The sequence below is a fragment of the Vitis riparia genome, chromosome 8 (genome assembly GCF_004353265.1).
Source record: "Vitis riparia cultivar Riparia Gloire de Montpellier isolate 1030 chromosome 8, EGFV_Vit.rip_1.0, whole genome shotgun sequence".
Taxonomy (NCBI): Eukaryota; Viridiplantae; Streptophyta; class Magnoliopsida; order Vitales; family Vitaceae; genus Vitis; species Vitis riparia.
Window position 1 is genome coordinate 19994962 of NC_048438.1, and position 18542 is coordinate 20013503.

Genomic DNA, 18542 nt, shown 5'->3' on the forward strand with positions numbered 1-18542 from the left:
ACTTACTATCAAACATATTCTTAATATATATATATATATAAAATCTGATAGTAGGCGAAGTGGCTGGTGGCCAATGACTAAAAAAAAATAATATCATCACTTCTCATTTTTCAATTTTTATTGTGCCTCTTCCGCCATCCATCCACCAACTTCTAGGAGAAGTGTCCGAATCGATCAAGGAAACCCCATCTTTCTCATTTTTAATTTTTTAATTTTTGAGAAACAAATTGGAGCAACATGAATACACCCACACCTGAACAAAGCAAAGGGTTTTTTTTTTCTTCGAACATTTTGTAATTTAAATTTAATAATGAACTAGATTAACCCGATTACTATATTTCATAATTAAAAAAATGGTTTTTTGAGAATAACTTTTAACTATTTTTAAGTGTTTTCATTTGTTGTTTTAGGAATATTTTAAGTTTTTAAATGGATTTTTTATTTAATGAAATATTTTATAAAAACACTTCCTACACAATCTTAAATATTGGAAATTGTCGAATTTTAAGTAAAAATAATTTATTTGACAAAAAATAGCCCACAAAATAAATTTCATTCCAAAATAATTTTCAAATTAATGAATCTCATTCACATTGGTATTCATGTCAAAAAAACCGTAGTTAATATTTAAGGTTTTGAATTTTTTTCAGATGAACAGAATCATATTTATAATTTCAAATTTCAACATAAAATCTCACACTTTTATGTTACAAAAGAATTTAAAGTTATAATTATTAATTAGATTTTTGTGACAAAAAAATTCTCAAGACACTTTGAATGTAACGTGGATTTTTTTTTTTCAAATATATTATCTTTGCTTATTAGAAACGCGTATTTCCAAAAGATTTTTTTGTTTCCTTATTCGGAAAGAAGACGAAGAAAACAAAGTCTTAGGAAACCCTAAATGATGGTCACGTGGCACACACCTACGACGGCAACGTTCCCGAAATATATCTGAAGGCACAGAGCCACCAATCCAGCTATATATAGGGACGAATGGAGAGCGCTGTCAGCCAAGTTCATCATGGATTCGACACTTAGAACAAGTATGTCTACTATCTTAATTCTCTGTCTATCTCTGTCCCTTTCTTTCCCTCTCTTTCTCTCTTTCTTTATGTAGACACGACATACTTGGAACAAAAGGCTACTCCTGAAATCGGAATGTCCTTTTTTTTTTTTTTTTTTTCTTTTTCCTCTTTTATCGGTAAACAAACAGAGCATGGGAGTACGGCGGGCTTTTCCTTTTTCTTTGTTCTTGTTTGATGTCGGTTCAGGGTGTCCACTCTTCGCGTACGTTTTGGTCTTGTTTCTTGTGCTGTTTTTTAATGTGGAGTCGAACTTTATCGAGAAAAGGGAAATCGTTACTGTTATATATAATTTTCTTAGGGTTGCATTTGGATTTGAGGTTCTGGGGAAACAGGTTTAGATATCATCTCGCAGGTTCGAGTTATTTGGGTAAGGCTTTGCAACTAGGAAAAAGAATGCTAGGAATTGTTTGGGGATTGGATTTGAAATAATACTTCGCCATCGTTTTGATTCAACCTTTTAACAGGCCTTCAGTCGATCCGTGGACTTAACTAAGTTAAAAAATTTGCAAAACTTAGGGCTGAATTAAAATCTACTTCTCCAAATTCTCAAATCCAGTTGCATCCTTTCATTATTTGGATCCTTTTTATGGTAAAATATTTGGTGTCTAATTTGGAATTTGAACCAGCGGGTATGAGAATGTGTTGGCTGTTGTTTAATTGGAAATGGTTAATGATACAAGAGAACTCTCCGTTTAAAAACACGATCAGTGGTACAATATCCATTTTTGAAGTATCCTCGAGTTGTCCTCTGCTACTGTTTATGTTTTTCCTTTATTTGACAACTATTATGTCTTGCAGGGTTAGTTTAATCAAATGCTTCTTCATACGGGCATTTATCTGAGGCACAGGATGCTTAGGGTTTCAGAATGGAAGTTACCTGTCAGATCAACATGGAGAGTTTCATGTTTGCCCGCTTACCTAGACACGTGTGATCTCACTAGAAGCAGTAAGTTCCATTTTGAAGCAAACAGCAGGCACAAAGTCACTCCTGATCCATATATGCTCTCATCCAAACGTTACTTTTGAAAAATTTATGAGGTTTACTGACATAATAAAAGTACATTGCTTTATATTATTGTTGGGTATTTAGCTCCTTATCCCTAATTCTCTCTCCTTCATTTCCTTTCCATGCACATGGTTACTTTGGTACCTCCTTGTGTACAGAGAATTCGGTGGGCAATGAGAGTTGTGGATCATTTGGTTCAATTTGAATTGCTTGAAATATCATTTGACCTTAGTTTTGCTTAATTGAAAAGTAGTGGCATTGATACTCTGGGATAAATACACATCACACCAAAAAATAATTGACCAAAAGCATAGCAAATATAATTGGTTGAACATAGCGCAATGATGATGTTGGGGGAGGGGTTTTTACCTGTCATCATAAATGGGGCTTCCCATTTTTGCACATTGATGGATGTTGAAATAACCTTCTTGGAAAGTTCATCCTCTTGCAAATTCCCTTTCTTTTTCTGGTGGTTTCTTTGTCCTGAGGCTCAAGAAGGAACAAATAAATTTAGTAGAAATTATTGTCTTATTTCCAAGTAATCATAAATAGAATTTTACTGATTCTCGCCATTTTTTAGTATAAGTGTGTTGTCTGACTGTCCTCTTTATTTTTACCCTTGTAAATTCTTGTTTTACTTTCTGTTTATGATTTGTGCCTATAACTTCTATTACATACCTGCTAAAATAATATTTTAGTTATATTTATTTTTTACTAATCTATAGGTTCAGGTTCATCATCCAGGTACCTTCATGCATGCAGTGATTTTCTTTTTGTTTTGTAATTCTTTGGAACTTCTGAAGAGACATGTGGAAACCTTATAATTGCAAGCCACCATCCTAGTGTTTCCAAACTACTTCATTGACTTAATTTTCAGGTTTCAGATATGCAAAAATATCATATCAGACCATGGAAAACATGAAAAGTACCATAGAATGCTCCGAAGAGCTGCCTCTCTCATCTTCATATGAAATGGCCATGGAAGCACTTTCATCTCTCATTACTAGTCAGAAACGTGGAGGCAGATCATCTGTAAGTGGCAAATATGGGAAATTGGATAGGATGTCGATGTATCTTAAGGTAACATGCCCAAAACTACTTGACTGTTGAAGTGTTTCCAATACAGAAAGCCATATTCTTTGCACCTTCATAAATTTCTGTTTTTGTACAATTCTTTTTGTTTTTTGGTTCTTTAGAACTTCTAAAGAGAAAAATGTGGAAACCTTATAATTGCATACACTTAATACTGGTTGCAAGTCACCATACTAGTGTTTCCAAACTACTTTATCGACTTAATTTTCAGGTTTCAAATATACAAAAATGTGATCTCAAACAATGGAAAAAATGAGAAGTATGCCTTCTTTTACTATGCGATTCATGCCAAAATTTATACGCCAAAAAATTAGTATTGGAAGTTTTGTCCTCTAGCTGTGTTACTGAGAGTCCTACTTTCCTATTTGAGGCTGAATAAAGTAACCTTTTTTAGCATGAGCACCAACCTAATCAAATGTTTGAAGTAGTTGCAGCCTCTGGAAGCCTTTGCAGTTTTTTTTTTTTTTTTTTCAATTTTCTGGGTCTCCTACAACCCCATATGGACAACTTTATAATAGCCAACACATCCTTTGTAACATTCTCCGTTTTCCTTTTCCATATTTTATTGTTATATTTGGAAAATAATATTTTATTTTATTTATATAACAGAAATTAAAAAATTCATTGAAATTAAGATATGTTAAAATTTTATGTGATAGTACCAATTAAAATGGCATGTTCTAAGAAAATATTCAGAATTTGTAGTGATGGTAAATTGTTGATTAGCAACATTATTAGGATATTATTAAGGTATTTAAAAGTGCTGGCAGTTGAATATGTATTCTTGCCATCGGGGTGGATTCCCTGTTATCAAAAGACACTAGGATATTGGAAAGTGATCATATCATAATCTCTTATGGACTTGAAGGTGTCTGCCTTTTCTTTGGATGCATATTCTTCATCTTTCCTTTATGGGTTTCATTGGATTAGGTGTATTTCTGCTGCTTTGATTCCTGTCAATAGTTGCTTGTGTAGTTCTACCCAATATTTGAAAAACCAGACTGGACCAACTGGTCCAACCGGTCGAACCACCAGTTAGTATCCTTTCAAGTCTGGTTCGATTATTGGGCTGCTGATGAGGTTAAACCGGCTTCAAACAGGTTATCTCAGCAGTTCAACCACTGACGTGGCTGACTTGGCAGGTTCATCCAAAATCGGTTGCCACTAAATCTTTTTTCCCCACATACAAGTGAGGAATTTGATGGTAGGGCTATCAACCAAAAAATTCCAAACCTGAACCACTGGGCTACTATATTCCTTTATCATAAAACTTAAAACAATAAAATATAATATGACCTACTTGTTTTCAGATAAAATTACATCTAAATCTTTTAAATAAAAAGCAAACATTTACCTATGGTAAAAATACTATAGCTAAAATCTCATAGTAATTTTTAAGATAATATAATAATTGAATATATACCTGTTAAAAGACGATAATGTTAAAAATAAAATCTTATTTCATTATTGAATCTATGCTATATGTTATTTATAATTAAATATGATAAATATATTAATTACATGGATTTAAAATGTTGATAGATTTATTTTATTTTTATCTGAACTTACTTTGTTAACGTTAAAAGTAAATAAAATGAAAGATCTATAAACTTTTTAATTATTTATATATATTTTAAATTTATTATAATTATTTTTAATATTAATAATATATAAATTATATATTTATTTAGACATGTTGATATCATGGATCGACCACAGTTCAACCATTAGTCTGATCATTAAACCATAAACTAGTAACTTTTTCGATTCAATGACCAGTCTAGTTCTAAAAACATTGGTTTCAGTTTCCATCCAATTGTTGTAGTCAATGATACTAATCTTTCCCTCGAATACAACGCTTTGTCTATGCCCTGCTTTTGTCAACTGATAATTCACAATATCTTGATCTAAAAGATTATATGATTGAATGTCTACTGGTGGCTTAATAGGTAACTTATGTTTCCAAATCCTCTGTATAATCATTGAAAAGGCAACCTGCAATTTCTTTTATTCTATTTCTTTGTACCTTTCCTTACATTTCCTATATAAATATGATGCATATGAATCTTTAATTCAAAGACAGATTTTTTATATCTTTGTTCTTGATCATATCACGTTATGTATTAAGGCTGCTCAATTATGCAGCACCTTCCAGCGTGATCAGTATAGTTCTTACCATAGTTTTTAGAGCAGAACTATAAAGAAATCAGGACTGATAGTACCAATACCTAAGAAAGGACTCAGCTTGGTCTGGTTCTGCTGGAAATTTTTTCTACCAAAGTATGAACAATTTAAATCTTTTTGGGCAAAGGTATTATGTTTGTTGAATTTTTGTTTGATCTCTGTTTAAGATTCAAATCTTACTGCTTTGCTATTTTAATATTCTGGCTCAGTTGCCTGATAGATCATGAGGTGTTTGAGTGAGCATAAATAAATAAATTAATTAATTAATAAATAAAAATGCCAAGTAGATATGAACTGGGTCGGTATAGTAAATATGCAAGGGCCTAGAATCTAGTTATAGTCTTATTCTTTGCTGAGGCTGTTGCTGTATCCCTTTATATTATCTATTTCTCTTATAAGTTCTCTTGAAAATATTCACTTTTTATGCCAATTCCTGACAAGATTTCCTTCAAGTAGTAGTTGGACAGTGTTGTCACCTTAATTCATTGTACTTGTTGAAAAAATTCAAAGATAGGAGATAGTCAATATCTTGCATTTCTTGTTAATAAAAGTAGAAAACATTCTTTGACATGAAAATATTATGATTTCTTTGAAATTCTCTTCTGTAAAATGCTATTTGTTTTCTAAATGGGACTGTAGGTAATGTTAAAATGGAATTTGTGTTCCTTTTACAGATATTAGGCTTGGAGGAAAAAATAGCTGGCCTTAAAATTATCCATGTTGCTGGAACTAAAGGGAAGGTACTTTTCCATTTTAATTAGTTAACATAATTTGCTTAAACAATTGGGTTAGGCTTCAAATTATCATTACAAATCTCATCCTAGCATGGGATCACAGTAAGAACGAAAGGCGAATTGACTTCCTTGTTTAGCCTATATCGCTCCTACCCTTTCTCTTTTCTTCGTTTCTAGCCTGCCTCTAAAGTTCTCTGCTGTCACCTAGGCCTGAGAGATGCCTCCTATTGTGCTTTAATCAGACTCCCTGCCCCTGATATTGCTGCAGCCCTATTTGTTGACGAAGGGCCTCTTGGAGCACCTGCTGCTCCAGCTCTTAGAATTTGAAACTTACCTTTACAATTGTATCAAACCTTATTGTTGATACCATATGCCACACCAATATTTTTTGCAAATACTTCTGGTTGTCTATACCTTTACAATCCCTATGACATGGCAACCTTCAAAAACCTGAAATGCAATAAACTTATGGGCATAGGCACTATTGTCATAAAAGTCCTTTTTTGTTAGAAATAACTTAATCAAAGTCCTTTTTTGTTTTTCAGGGTTCAACATGCACATTTTGTGAGGCAATTTTGCGGGAGTGTGGCTTTCGAACCGGACTCTTCATTTCCCCTCACCTAATTGATGTGAGGGAAAGATTACGTATAGATGGGTTAGTGGTCAAATGCATTCCTCTATCACTATCTGCATAATCTTTTATCTTTAGTTTTACTTAAACATTGTTTGAACATCTCTCTCTCTGTCGCATGCGTATCATGATATAAATTTTAGGAAATAATAATAATAATCATAATATGAGACACAATAAGAATGGCAATCTATAACAGAGATGGCTAGGAGGTTGTATTGGCATCTTAACATCGATATTTGTACTCAAGATTAATTGAGTGAAAATTCCAAGTTTGCAAGATTCACAGGCAGCTAACTTTTTCCCCAAAATTGTTAGATATTTTAATGCTTCAGTTTTCTCCTTTGCTTCATTGCTTCACATCCTTTTTTGTTTCTGATAAAAAAAATAAAAAAAATAAAAAAGACTTGCTTCACATCCTTTGAATAATGACTTTTGGCAAATAATAGCAAGCCAATGATATGTGAGATCAACTTTTACATCTTTTATGCTGTGTCTTGGGATGCATGTATGGATTTGAACTCCCAAGTAGACTCCAGCAGAAAATTTCATCCTTATTGCACCTTTTTTCCCGAATTTTTGAATTATTTGTTGCTGATTGAAAAAAAAAGAAAAAGAAAAAAAAAGACGGTTGGAGGGTAATAACAGGGATTCACTTGAGGCAAGTGGCAGGAGTAAAGATACAATTCTTTGATACACATGCGAGTTTTTTTAAACCATGGATGTGTGAACCAGGATAAAAACATATCTCTCATTATGTTTGTTAGCAACCAACTTATTTTTAACCTGAAGCCATATTCTTAGTTTATTTGAATGCTGAATAGTGAATACTAAAAGTCAGCATTCAACCAGTGTACCTTGGTTTATAACTTTTGATTATAAACATATTCACTTTGCTTAGTTATCAAAATAAATAAATAAAGACTGCTAACGACAAAAAGTATTTTATTCTAATGGATGCCCTTCAATTCTTATACAGCTTGGACATTTCTGAGGAAAAATTTCTCATGCATTTTTGGGATTGTTGGAACCAGTTGAAGGTATTGCTCAATGCTTGCTTATGATTATTGGAAGAGTATATTTTTATTGTACAAACCCTTTTCATAAATTAAATCCAATACAGGAATAGGTACTTGCTAAAAAAAAAAAAAATATGTAATCTACATTTTCTGTGAAGATGTACCACCAGTTAACTTTTGACAGGATCAATTTGCATTTTAATCAGAGACCAAGTGTGGTTCTCAAGCACTATAACATGACCTTTTCTGTCATGGTTTTGGACCAGCCAGTATATTGGTTCCACTTAGGATATTACCAGTTTTATCTATGGGTAGTCATGCAGAAGTCATTTTTGCATTTGAAAACATGCCTGTGTCTATTGGATGAAAAGAAGGCTTGTGAAATTATGCTGAGCTGGCTGCCATTTCATAAAAAACAATCAGAGAATAAGTTCAAGATACTAGATTCTTCCTGCTTTAAGCAGGTGAATATTTCAGTGGTTTGGGTTAACAGTTGTAGGCTGCGAAGTTGAAAGAAGTAAAAAAATAAAAATTTGGCATAAGCTTGTTTTGACTGAAGTTATATTCCAGTTCCTCACTGTTTTGGGACATATACATGTTATATAGTGATGACTCTGAGTCTGGCAACCTAAGACAGCCTCAAATTTCTACTAGTTCTAAAGGATTTCTTTGATCCCTCCTACCTTTAAAATACATGTAATTGCTTGTGATATCTATAACTCCAAATTATGCTGCCCAACACACCCATCAATTCCATTACTGTTATTTGAATTTATTTAGTTGAATTTTTAAACTGCATATTTGCACAGTAAAAATTGTTTTGCTTGTGATTGATCACTAAACATTTGGGTGGCAATTGATGGCTGCCCACTTGTCATTTTAAGGTCACTAAATCCTGCTATCCTATGATCTAATCCTAATATCCTGTTGATGCTTCCTGTATTTGAATTACATAGAGAAAGCAGGAAACTATTACTGGCTCTTAGAGACTCACCAGATATTAGGATGGCTTCCTTGAAGCTGTTTGGCTTCTTTGTGTTGCTTCATTTTGTAAGCTCTGTTCTTCAAGTGATTGTTGGTGATAGCAGAAATGTTCTTTTGAGACTCTGTGAATGATTCTTCTCACCAAGGTGGCACTTTGGGGAGAGTGATAAGCGAGAGACTGTTAAAGGACAATCCACAGAGGATAGAGTGGAAACGTTCTGGTTGAGTGTTTTTGCAAGTTTCCACAATCTAGCATATCTACTCAATTTATTATTGTTTTTATTTCTTGGAATGACATGGCAACCACCTAAATATTATATTAATTTTCTTTTCCTGATTTTATTCCATGGTATATTATATTGTTTCAAGAGTATGGGATAGAAAAACTCGATAAAAAGAAAAATAACTCAGCTTATAAACAAGAGAAATGGATTACTCAAAGTCATGTTTATGTATCTTGTCAAAGTTGTTCACTTTTCATTAAAGATATTCATGATGAGCAGTTTTTTGAGATTAAGTGGTCTTGTAATTTTGAGGTTCTTAGCATTGATCAATCATTAGGCTTTTTTTTTTTTTTTTTTTTGATAGGAAACGACAGATAAATATATTGATAGAATTAAGAAGTACAAAAGAAGGATGAGGAATCCTCCCACAAAAGCAAACTAAACAATAAGAATACAAAAACAAGAAACTAAAAGGTAACAACAACAAACAAACTCTCTTAGCTAGACCACCTCATTGGAGCTACACACTGCTAGTCAGTCTAGTTGCAACACATTAAGGGGAATATCCTTAAAAACAATCATTAGGCTTTTAGGTAATTGATTCTTACCACTCAGTGAGAAACATATAAAAGGATAAGGAAACTAAAGGTAAGTAATTTTTAGCCTGTCTGTTGCATGTATCTATGTTATGTTTCGCAGTATTTGTTTCTTTTTCCTTTTCCTTATATATAGAGATATATGTATATTATCCCTTATTCTGCTTCCAAATTAAAAACGTTTAAATGTAAATTCCTATAGCTTAGAAATTTCAATTTTGCAGGAAAAAGTTACAAATGACTTGCCAATGCCTCCATTATTCCAGTTCCTCTCTGTTTTGGCATTCAAAATATTTACATGCGAAGAGGTGAGTTGGGTATTTTGTAATTACTATTGTACCTTATGTAAGTTTTGTGAGACTTTAATTTGGAACTGGTTATGAATGTGCAGCTAGTGTTCTCTTTTCCTATCAATTCTGAGTGAGACTTTATTTTTATTTTTCTTTGTTGTTTCATAATATATCTGGCATTGAAAATAGCTTCCATTCACAGGTGGATGTTGCTATTATTGAGGTTGGTCTTGGGGGAAAGAGGGATTCAACAAATGTGGTATATATCTGCTCATAGAGTCACCTGCATTGATTGTTGAGTTAATCATTATCTAAGAAAAGCTTAAAAACATACAAAAATTCTGTTCTTCTCCTTGGCTTGTTTTTGAAACAATTCTAGAAAATTAAGTTGGGAATGAAGTCCATGGTAATGGAATTTGGTGATAAAACTGATGCAGATCAAAGAACCTGTTGTTTGTGGTATTACTTCTTTGGGGATGGATCACACTGAGACATTGGGTGAGTTATTTTCTAGAAATATCACCCTACTGAACAAATGTTCTCAAATTTTGCTTACTATTGTATATCAGTGCTTGTATGTAATGCATTTGGTAGCTGGTCCTGAATTTGACTTTTCTCTCTCTCTCTCTCACACACACACACATATGTACACACACACGCCCGCACGCACACATACACACATATACATAATGGAAGTTGAATTCATGAGAAAATAAAGAGGGTTTTTACGTTTTGAGCTGGTGTATTTATGGTTTACCATAATGATATTCAGGAGATACCCTTGGAAAGATAGCTTCGCACAAAGCTGGAATTTTCAAGGTGTAGTGCTCTTATATATGCAATTTCAACGAGAATGAATCTGCTTTCTTTAGTAATGATTAATTTATTGCACTATTTTTCTTTTTATTATCTGAATTGGCAGTTTTCATTTTCAAGTGTTTACTGAACTGGGCTGATTTCTTCCCTGCTCCTGAAGCCTCAAATTCCTGCATTCACAGTACCCCAACTTTCTGAGGCAATGGATGTTCTTCAGCAGAGAGCCCATGAACTAGAGGTACCTCATCCTCCTTGGTTCTATTGTCTATGCTAATCATGATGTAAAGATGTGATAAGGTTTATTTATTTTTGGTCATTTTATTATATTTTTTGTTTGGAGGGTCTTTTATGTGTGTGTATCTATGGGGTGGGGGTGGGGAGATGTGTTTGGGGTTTTGGTTTTGTGTCAATTTGACATGTTGATGAAATTAGTTTATTTCCTTGACATGATGCAGTAATCTTATCCATGGAAAAACACCATATCTTATGGATTGGATCCAAAGTAATATTTTAGCTAGTGACCAAATTGGATCATGATTTGAATGCAATCCTGATGGATGAATCTCTAAGATATACATCAAGAAAGGGCATTAGTATTAGATGCAATTGAAGTAGGATTAGCATTACTTGGAATTAAATTAGGATTAGTATTTGTTGAAGTTAAATTAGAAGTAGCCAATTAGGTTATAGGAGAATTAGAGTCATAATAAATTATTTGAATCCTAGTAGACTTTTGATTTCTTAGAGAAGCGTATAAATAAGGGCAATTGACATCAATTGATTGATGATTAATAATATTACGTTTTTTTGTTGGATCTCTTCAACTCCAGAATATTATATTTTTTATAAAGAAAGGTTGAAGTGAATTCTCTGAAGAGAAAATGGATTATGGGAGTGCGTGAGAAAAAAAAAAAAAGTCTTTTTTTTCTCCTCGTAAGTTAAGTAAAAAAGATGAATTGAATACATTTCGCGGTTGTGAGAACCGTTTGAATCCATGCACACCACATTAATAATTGACCTGATTCCAACATTGAATAAATCTACAGATAAGAATATTTGTCCATCTGTAATGAAAATAACATTTATAGGAATATAAGTTGAAATATATCCCAATTGGGTCTTAGGATTGGATCAGATTGGAAAATAGAAAGAACTTTGTGGAAAATCGTTAGGTATGAATATGTTAGATACTTGTGACTCGACCAACATCTACATTTACATTTTCCCTCTATTTTTCATTTAATACAAGTTTGAACCTAAGTTTCGCTAAAGTTAAATCCACTTTTATTCTCTCTTACTTTATTCCCATCCTTTTATTACTCTACACTATACTTCTGGGTCTTTCAACTAATTTAACCTTTTGAATAAGTATGAAGTATTAACATTCTTTTTGAATGAGAGTAGAGAAGACGCTATATGAAACAAAAAAATATAAAAAAGAAGAGGAACATAATCTTTGAAATCATATAGTTACCTCATGGGGAGTTAGCTACAGCCACGAATGATATCAATACTATTGTTGCTTTAGCTTTACTCACACCAGTGGCCTATTTCTATGTGGGTCTTATCAAAAAGCGATTAGGTTATTTCGATGAATACATTCAATCGGCTTCAATCCTTTTATCCATTAACATTGGTCTAAAATTCTTGAAAAAATAGCTTTTTATGATTACATCAACAATAATTCGGCAAAAAAGGTGTATGACTGGCATAACATTTACGATTGGATTAAAAATAACATAGACTTCAAGCAATTTGGAGAAGAAAAAATTACTTGAATAAATGGTAGAATTAAGACAATAGAGAAAAGCCAAAAACTTTATCTTTTATTCCTTTCCTTAAACCCTACAATATATATATATGTAGAGAGAGAGAGAGAGAGAAGATAAGAAGAAGAAGGGATAAACCTAAGGGTCACGCTAAGGCCTTCTAAGTGTCTCACCTATAAGAAAATCAATGCAACGTATGCAAAAAAACATAATATTATCAATTATCAAATATCAATCAATTAATACTTTGGTTTATATCAATGAACCTTATTTATAAGTTTCTCTAATAAATTCAAAGTCTATTAGGATTCTAATAACCTATTATGATTCTAATTCTTCTATAACCTAATTAGCTACTCTTAATTCAACTCCAACAAATACTAATCCTAGTTTAATTTGAAGTAATATTAATACCACTTTAATGTAACTAATACTAATTCCCTTTCTTGATATCTTGGAGATTCATCCTCATCAATATTAACCACAATTTGGTGAATTCCTTTTAACATGCTGTTTTTTGCCTGACTGAAATCAATTTGATTATGCATTTATGTATTCATATCAATTCTTTATGTGTATGATTGAATGAATAATTAGTAAATTCATTTTGCTTATGTATATTAGCATTCTAGTAAAAATTTTACTTCTAGAAAGACAATAAAATTGAAAAACTAATCCATGCAGAAGAGTCTGAATCTTATCCAAATTCAATATATTATTTTTTTGCATCAAACACTGGATACCACCTACCTCCTATTTGAACCCACATCGACAGGCCCAGTCATTTCTCATGGGTATACATCCTCATACTATTCTAAACTGTTCAAATTGAGGTTGAAATCAGAAGCACACCAAATGACAATGCTATACATCCTTATACTATTTCCAACTGTTCAAATTGAATTGTAGAACTGATTACTTTTGAATGGTTGGTCTATATGTACATTTTATATATTCATTCTTGTACTGCAACATTTTCTGTATGTTCTACTCTTTCTCTCTCTCCACATATTCACACAGACTAGCACACATATACTCACAACTGTTGGTAGCATTCTCAAATGATATGTTCTTATTCAATTGCAGGTTCCTTTAGAAGTAGCAGCACCACTTGATCATAAGAAGTTGAAAGGCTTGAAGCTTAGTTTGTCTGGTGATCACCAGTTTATTAATGCTGGCCTTGCTGTTTCCCTCTGTAAATGTTGGCTTCGAAGTACAGGAAATTGGGAAAAACTATTAAAAAATGTTGGTTGAATTCCATTGCCCTTTATCATTCATTATGCTTTACATGGAAAACATGGAATAATGCATATCTGGTTTATAATTTCATAAAACCTTTTCCAGTTATTGTCATGAGAACTACAGAATGTTTAGAGAGAGGGTGTTTGAAATCTTTGAAGTGGATGGCTGCTAAAAACCTTAATTTTATTAAAGCAGGAAAGAGAATATTTTGGCAGGATTGGGCCATAGATCTGTATAGTTTTAAATATTTTGGGCATTGTAAAACATGCATTTTTCCCTTTTTGTATTGGAAAATTATATCATCCAAAGAATTAGGAATATGTTTTAAGATTTTTCTTCATGAGTGTGGATTTAATTGTTTGCATACTTCTTCTAACTGCTCAATGTTTGGGAATAAAAAATCAGGCTAACCAGGAAGATGATTTGCTTGAGGCATTCCTCAGAGGTCTTTCAACTGCACGCCTTTCTGGAAGGGCTCAGACTGTATATGACACTCCTCTGAAGTCATACAATTTGTCAGAAGCTACTGAAAATTCCTTTGGAGATCTAATCTTTTACTTGGATGGAGCTCACAGTCCTGAAAGCATGGATGTTTGTGCCAGATGGTTCTCAAATGCTGTGAAAGAAAGGAGGAATTCACCATCATCTTCCTTTGTCGAGGTTGGAAATATGGTGAATGGTTACATTCATCACAAGAAGGAAAATACTGAGGAATCTAATAAAATATCAAAGCAGGTGACATTCATATCCGATAATGAGATGCAATGTCCTCTATGCAGATGCTTTAAGTGCTTCTAGACAGCTTATATTGATTTCATTATCTGGCTCCTTATACAGCAGTTGACGTTTCTTGTTATTTGTAGCTAGTGTTATTGGTTTCCTAATATGACTCCTCATGAGTGTTCTTTTTCTTTTTTTTATATAAATTCCTTGTAGATTCTTTTATTCAACTGCATGGAGGTGAGAGACCCACATATTCTGCTTCCACAGCTTGTGAGGACATGTGCTTCATCAGGTGCTGTTGCTTCACTTGGTCATATTATTGTTTTCCCTTCACATGTGGAACCTCATGGCTGATAAATAACCATAATGCTCTGTTCCTTTCTACATTTCAAAAAAAGCTATACTCAACTGTTAGTAGTAATCTGCCATGTTAATCTTGTACTATCTTCTCTTATACTAAGTTACATCTTTGTTGAATGTGGTAAAATATGTCGTTACTTGTAACCTAAATCCATGTCCTTTTTTATCCTAGTCAGCCATTACAAGCCTTCAAATTGATTGTATCACTCCATCTCAAAACTGATGTCACTGGTTTGCTTCCCTGAACAAGGGCAATTGATCTCAAATCAAGTCTTCTTTTCAATAAGTGCTCCATTTCTTTATTTGAACAAATTTCTTAAAGGAAAAACATGTCGGAAAAGTTCACTTGAAAGTCAAACTCAAATGAAAAGACAATGGTATATGTGCTTCATACTGGACTAGGGCAGTAAAACAACTTGCTTCCATATTTTTTAAGCAGAATCGGGGTAGAATTTTGGAGAAATATTACAGCTGACAGGATTCTAAGCTGTCAACTCATGGAGATAAAGTAGGTGATTTAATGAGGTGGCCTAGTTGACACTATTTTTTCAGCTGAAAATAATCTGGCAGGTTCTTGTTTTCCCTTTACTTCTTTCAAGAAAAGTTCTGCTTGTTTATATGAGACCTGACAAAGCATTAATGCATTCAGGTACTCATTTTTCGAAAGCCCTTTTTGTCCCAAGTATATCAACATACAACAAGGTTACTTCCGGTGATTCAATTGTTCCATTGAATCTTCCTGCCAGGGATTTGTCATGGCAATTCAATCTCCAGAGAATTTGGGAGAAGATAATCCATAACAAAGGTAAACTGCTCCATGGTTTTGCATTCTAAAAAAGTTAGTATTTTATTTCTCTTTTTCTTATCAGTCTCACTTTGTTTTTTTTATCCTTTGTTTTGTTGTTGCGAGTGGTGCCATATTGTGAGAAACCAACAAAGGATTGTTTCATTAAATGCTTCTCTAATCGTTATTTAGCTGGTATAGTGGTTGGTGTTGAGCCTAATCTATTTGCAAGTGAAATTGCATCTAAATACTAAATGATTAAGATTCTTGGAAAACATTTTGTGGGGACAATGTAAGGAATTTTTAAGCAATTCCCCTATTGTTGTTGTGAGTTTAACTGCCCCAATTGTGGTTTTCTGATTTTTTTCCGCAATGATGTTAGGAATAAATCGTGACATGTGACTGTTGTTTGAGGGGGAATCTATGAATGAGGTATTGGTGTCACTGGTAATAGGTAGTTCATTGTTAATCGATGTGTGAATCATCAGCTTCCTAATTGAGATAACACACACACACACACACACACACACATATAGACACACATAATTGACAAATTTTATCCACAAAAAAAAAAAGGGGGAAGAAGATGAAAGTAGAAATTAGAAAGCAAGGGGAAAAAAAAAAGAGCAAGAATAAAGTATAAAATTAGGAAACAAGGTTTTTTTTCTTGGGTTTTCTTAATAGAACATTTCAAAACACATGAAGGTGCTTTACTTCACTAATAATACATTTGACCTATCTTTTCTAATTTATTGACCATCCCTGGTTTGGGCCTCTAATTTTATCCTATAAAGAATTGAATTAAAGCATACTACAACCTGATAAAGGAGAGAGAAGCTCTCATTTCATTTTTTTTAAAGAAAGAAAGAAAGATATTTTAGTAGCGATTCACATATTTGGCCATTTTGGTTAAATCATAGCATCACTAATTAATATCAATGATTAGAGGACTGGGAAATCAGGGAGGATCACACCATGAAGACTTAAACTCTCATCCAAATTCTGAATTTGCATGGTGGTGAAAGTCACTCATGCATTTAACAATGTTGTGGTGATTGTGCTTAAGCTTCTGGATACTGACTAGACTTGCACTTTTTCCTGTTCACTTGCATGGGCAGATGTTGTGGTTGATGAGAGTTTCAAGATGGATAGCCCTAGGAATTTACCACCCTTTGAATTCCTTTATGAGAATGGCTCAAGTGGCAGTCCTTCAAGTAAATGTCTTTCTTCCAGTGCAGTTATGCCCTCATTGCCTTTGACAATAAGATGGTTAAGGGATTGTGTTAAAGAAAATCCCTCCTTAAGACTTCAGGTAAGGATGCCATGTCCATCTTCATTTAACTTAAAATAGATATTCATTGTTAAATGTGAATACCACTTGTATGCGGATGGCCTAATGTCTTGGGATTGAGTTTTAAATCTCCTGTAGATGAGGCTGAGACAAACATATTGCAAAAAACCAATGTGCAAATTAGAGGATAGATAAATGGCATTTGATGCTTGATGAAAAAATTTTGGAGCATGAGGATTACTACTTAATCATCTCAGAGGAAGTGTCTTATTTTGCATTTTTCTAGATGTTATTTTTCTGGAAATAGGTTGTTCTGATAGATCTTACAGAACAATATCAATATTAATATACTATCTTTGTGATCACAATAGCATTGCCTTAGAAAGTAGGGTTAAATTCATTCTTCCTGATTCCCCTTTTTTCTTTTGTTGAAAATTTGGGTTTTGAACTAAAGCTAACATGGAGATGATCTTTACAGGTTCTTGTCACCGGGTCATTGCATCTAGTAGGAGATGTACTAAAGCTATTAAGGAGGTGATAATTTAAAATTTGAATCTGGATGCTTAAAAAATTAATCATCCTAGAAAAAAATTCTTTGCTCATATTCTCTTGATAAATTTCATTCTCAATTGTTTGAGAGCAGCCATGGTTCCCCATTCAATCTAGGCCTGGCTAATCTAAACATATTCTTTTATTGAACAAGGAAGGGGAATGTTCTATTTATAGAAGAACAATGAGTTTATTGTATTGTGTATAATTAGCCAACATTGAATTCTGAAGAGAAACTCATGCTATTTCTCCAGAACTTACATTTCCTGCAACATGGTTATGTGACACAACTCTTGGTTTAGACTTTTGCCTACTCTCCTGTGTAGAATAAAGCCATTTCAGGAAACCTTACCAACGCTGAAAATGATGGTATTTTCAGATGAAGCTTCTTCATCAGCTGGGTTCCCTTTTGATTGGTTGATTAGTCTTAATTCAAATGTATTGTGTTGAAATGCAGTACTTTCTGTTAGGTTAAGCTCCTTAACAGTGAATTCTTGGTTATGGCAGTTCATTTGTCCAATCTGATTTATTTGTAGTATGATGTGTTCCTTGCCTATACAGTGAAGAAGGGCATGTTCTTTTTGTTTTGGATGTTTCAATTTTTTCCTTTTTGTATGTAAACTGCATGTTTACATAAATAATGTCATGTCAGTATGGATTCTATATGAATTAATATTTTGTATTACACTTTTTAATCATTTATATCTTGAAAAATAGGAAAGGAAAGAAAAGGAAAAAGTTTTACATGAAGACGGAATTAAAGATTTTTTATTTAAAGGTACAAGTACTTTAAAAATTTTCATTGTTTATGAATAAAAAGAATATTTTTCTGACCATCCTCTCTCTCTCTCTCTCTTATTATTTTTTTACCTCTTAGTTTTTTCATGATTTTGCCTCCAAACATCACAGATACTATGTTTACCACTTATATTCTTGATGTTTTTTTATTCAAATTAGTTTTTTACTTGTAATTAAAACTTGTTTTTCCCAAAAATGGTTTCTTGTAAAATGCTTCTGTTTCTGTCTTCGTTTTGATTTGATGAGAGAAAAGTTTCTGAAGATGGAATTGCCTTCAAAAAATTTTCCACTAGGGATGATACTTTGTTGAAACAAACAGAGGTTGAAGCCGCTATTTTTCTTGTAATGCGCTATTTTTTTTC

At 32.9% G+C, this 18542-nt stretch overlaps 1 protein-coding gene across 4 annotated transcripts; it reads left to right on the plus strand.

Annotated features, from left to right (window-relative positions):
* Positions 1-916: 916 nt before the first annotated feature.
* Positions 917-18067, plus strand: LOC117920554 (folylpolyglutamate synthase). Of its 4 annotated transcripts, none has more exons than XM_034838161.1 (17): positions 926-1046; positions 1887-2034; positions 2972-3174; positions 6045-6110; positions 6650-6759; positions 7715-7775; positions 9783-9866; positions 10051-10107; positions 10286-10346; positions 10621-10667; positions 10825-10902; positions 13520-13678; positions 14081-14410; positions 14612-14690; positions 15408-15563; positions 16661-16854; positions 17312-18067. In XM_034838161.1, exons 2-17 carry the CDS (start codon positions 1902-1904, stop codon positions 17369-17371), a joined length of 1878 nt encoding a protein of 625 aa, XP_034694052.1. In that variant the 5' UTR covers positions 926-1046; positions 1887-1901; the 3' UTR covers positions 17372-18067. The 4 variants fall into 4 exon arrangements, with proteins under 4 accessions (XP_034694055.1, XP_034694054.1, XP_034694052.1 ...); XM_034838162.1 differs by lacking the exon at positions 926-1046 and adding an exon at positions 1198-1290; XM_034838164.1 differs by lacking the exon at positions 16661-16854 and having other exon boundaries at positions 917-1046.
* The last annotated feature ends 475 nt before the right edge of the window (positions 18068-18542 follow it).

Coding starts and splice junctions, on each gene's coding strand:
- LOC117920554 (XM_034838161.1), top strand. CDS start 1,902: ATGCTTCTTCATACGGGCATTTATCTGAGGCACAGGATGCTTAGGGTT. Junction 9,867..10,050: donor AAATATTTACATGCGAAGAG/GTGAGTTGGGTA, acceptor TTCCATTCACAG/GTGGATGTTGCTATTATTGA. Junction 16,855..17,311: donor ATCCCTCCTTAAGACTTCAG/GTAAGGATGCCA, acceptor TGATCTTTACAG/GTTCTTGTCACCGGGTCATT.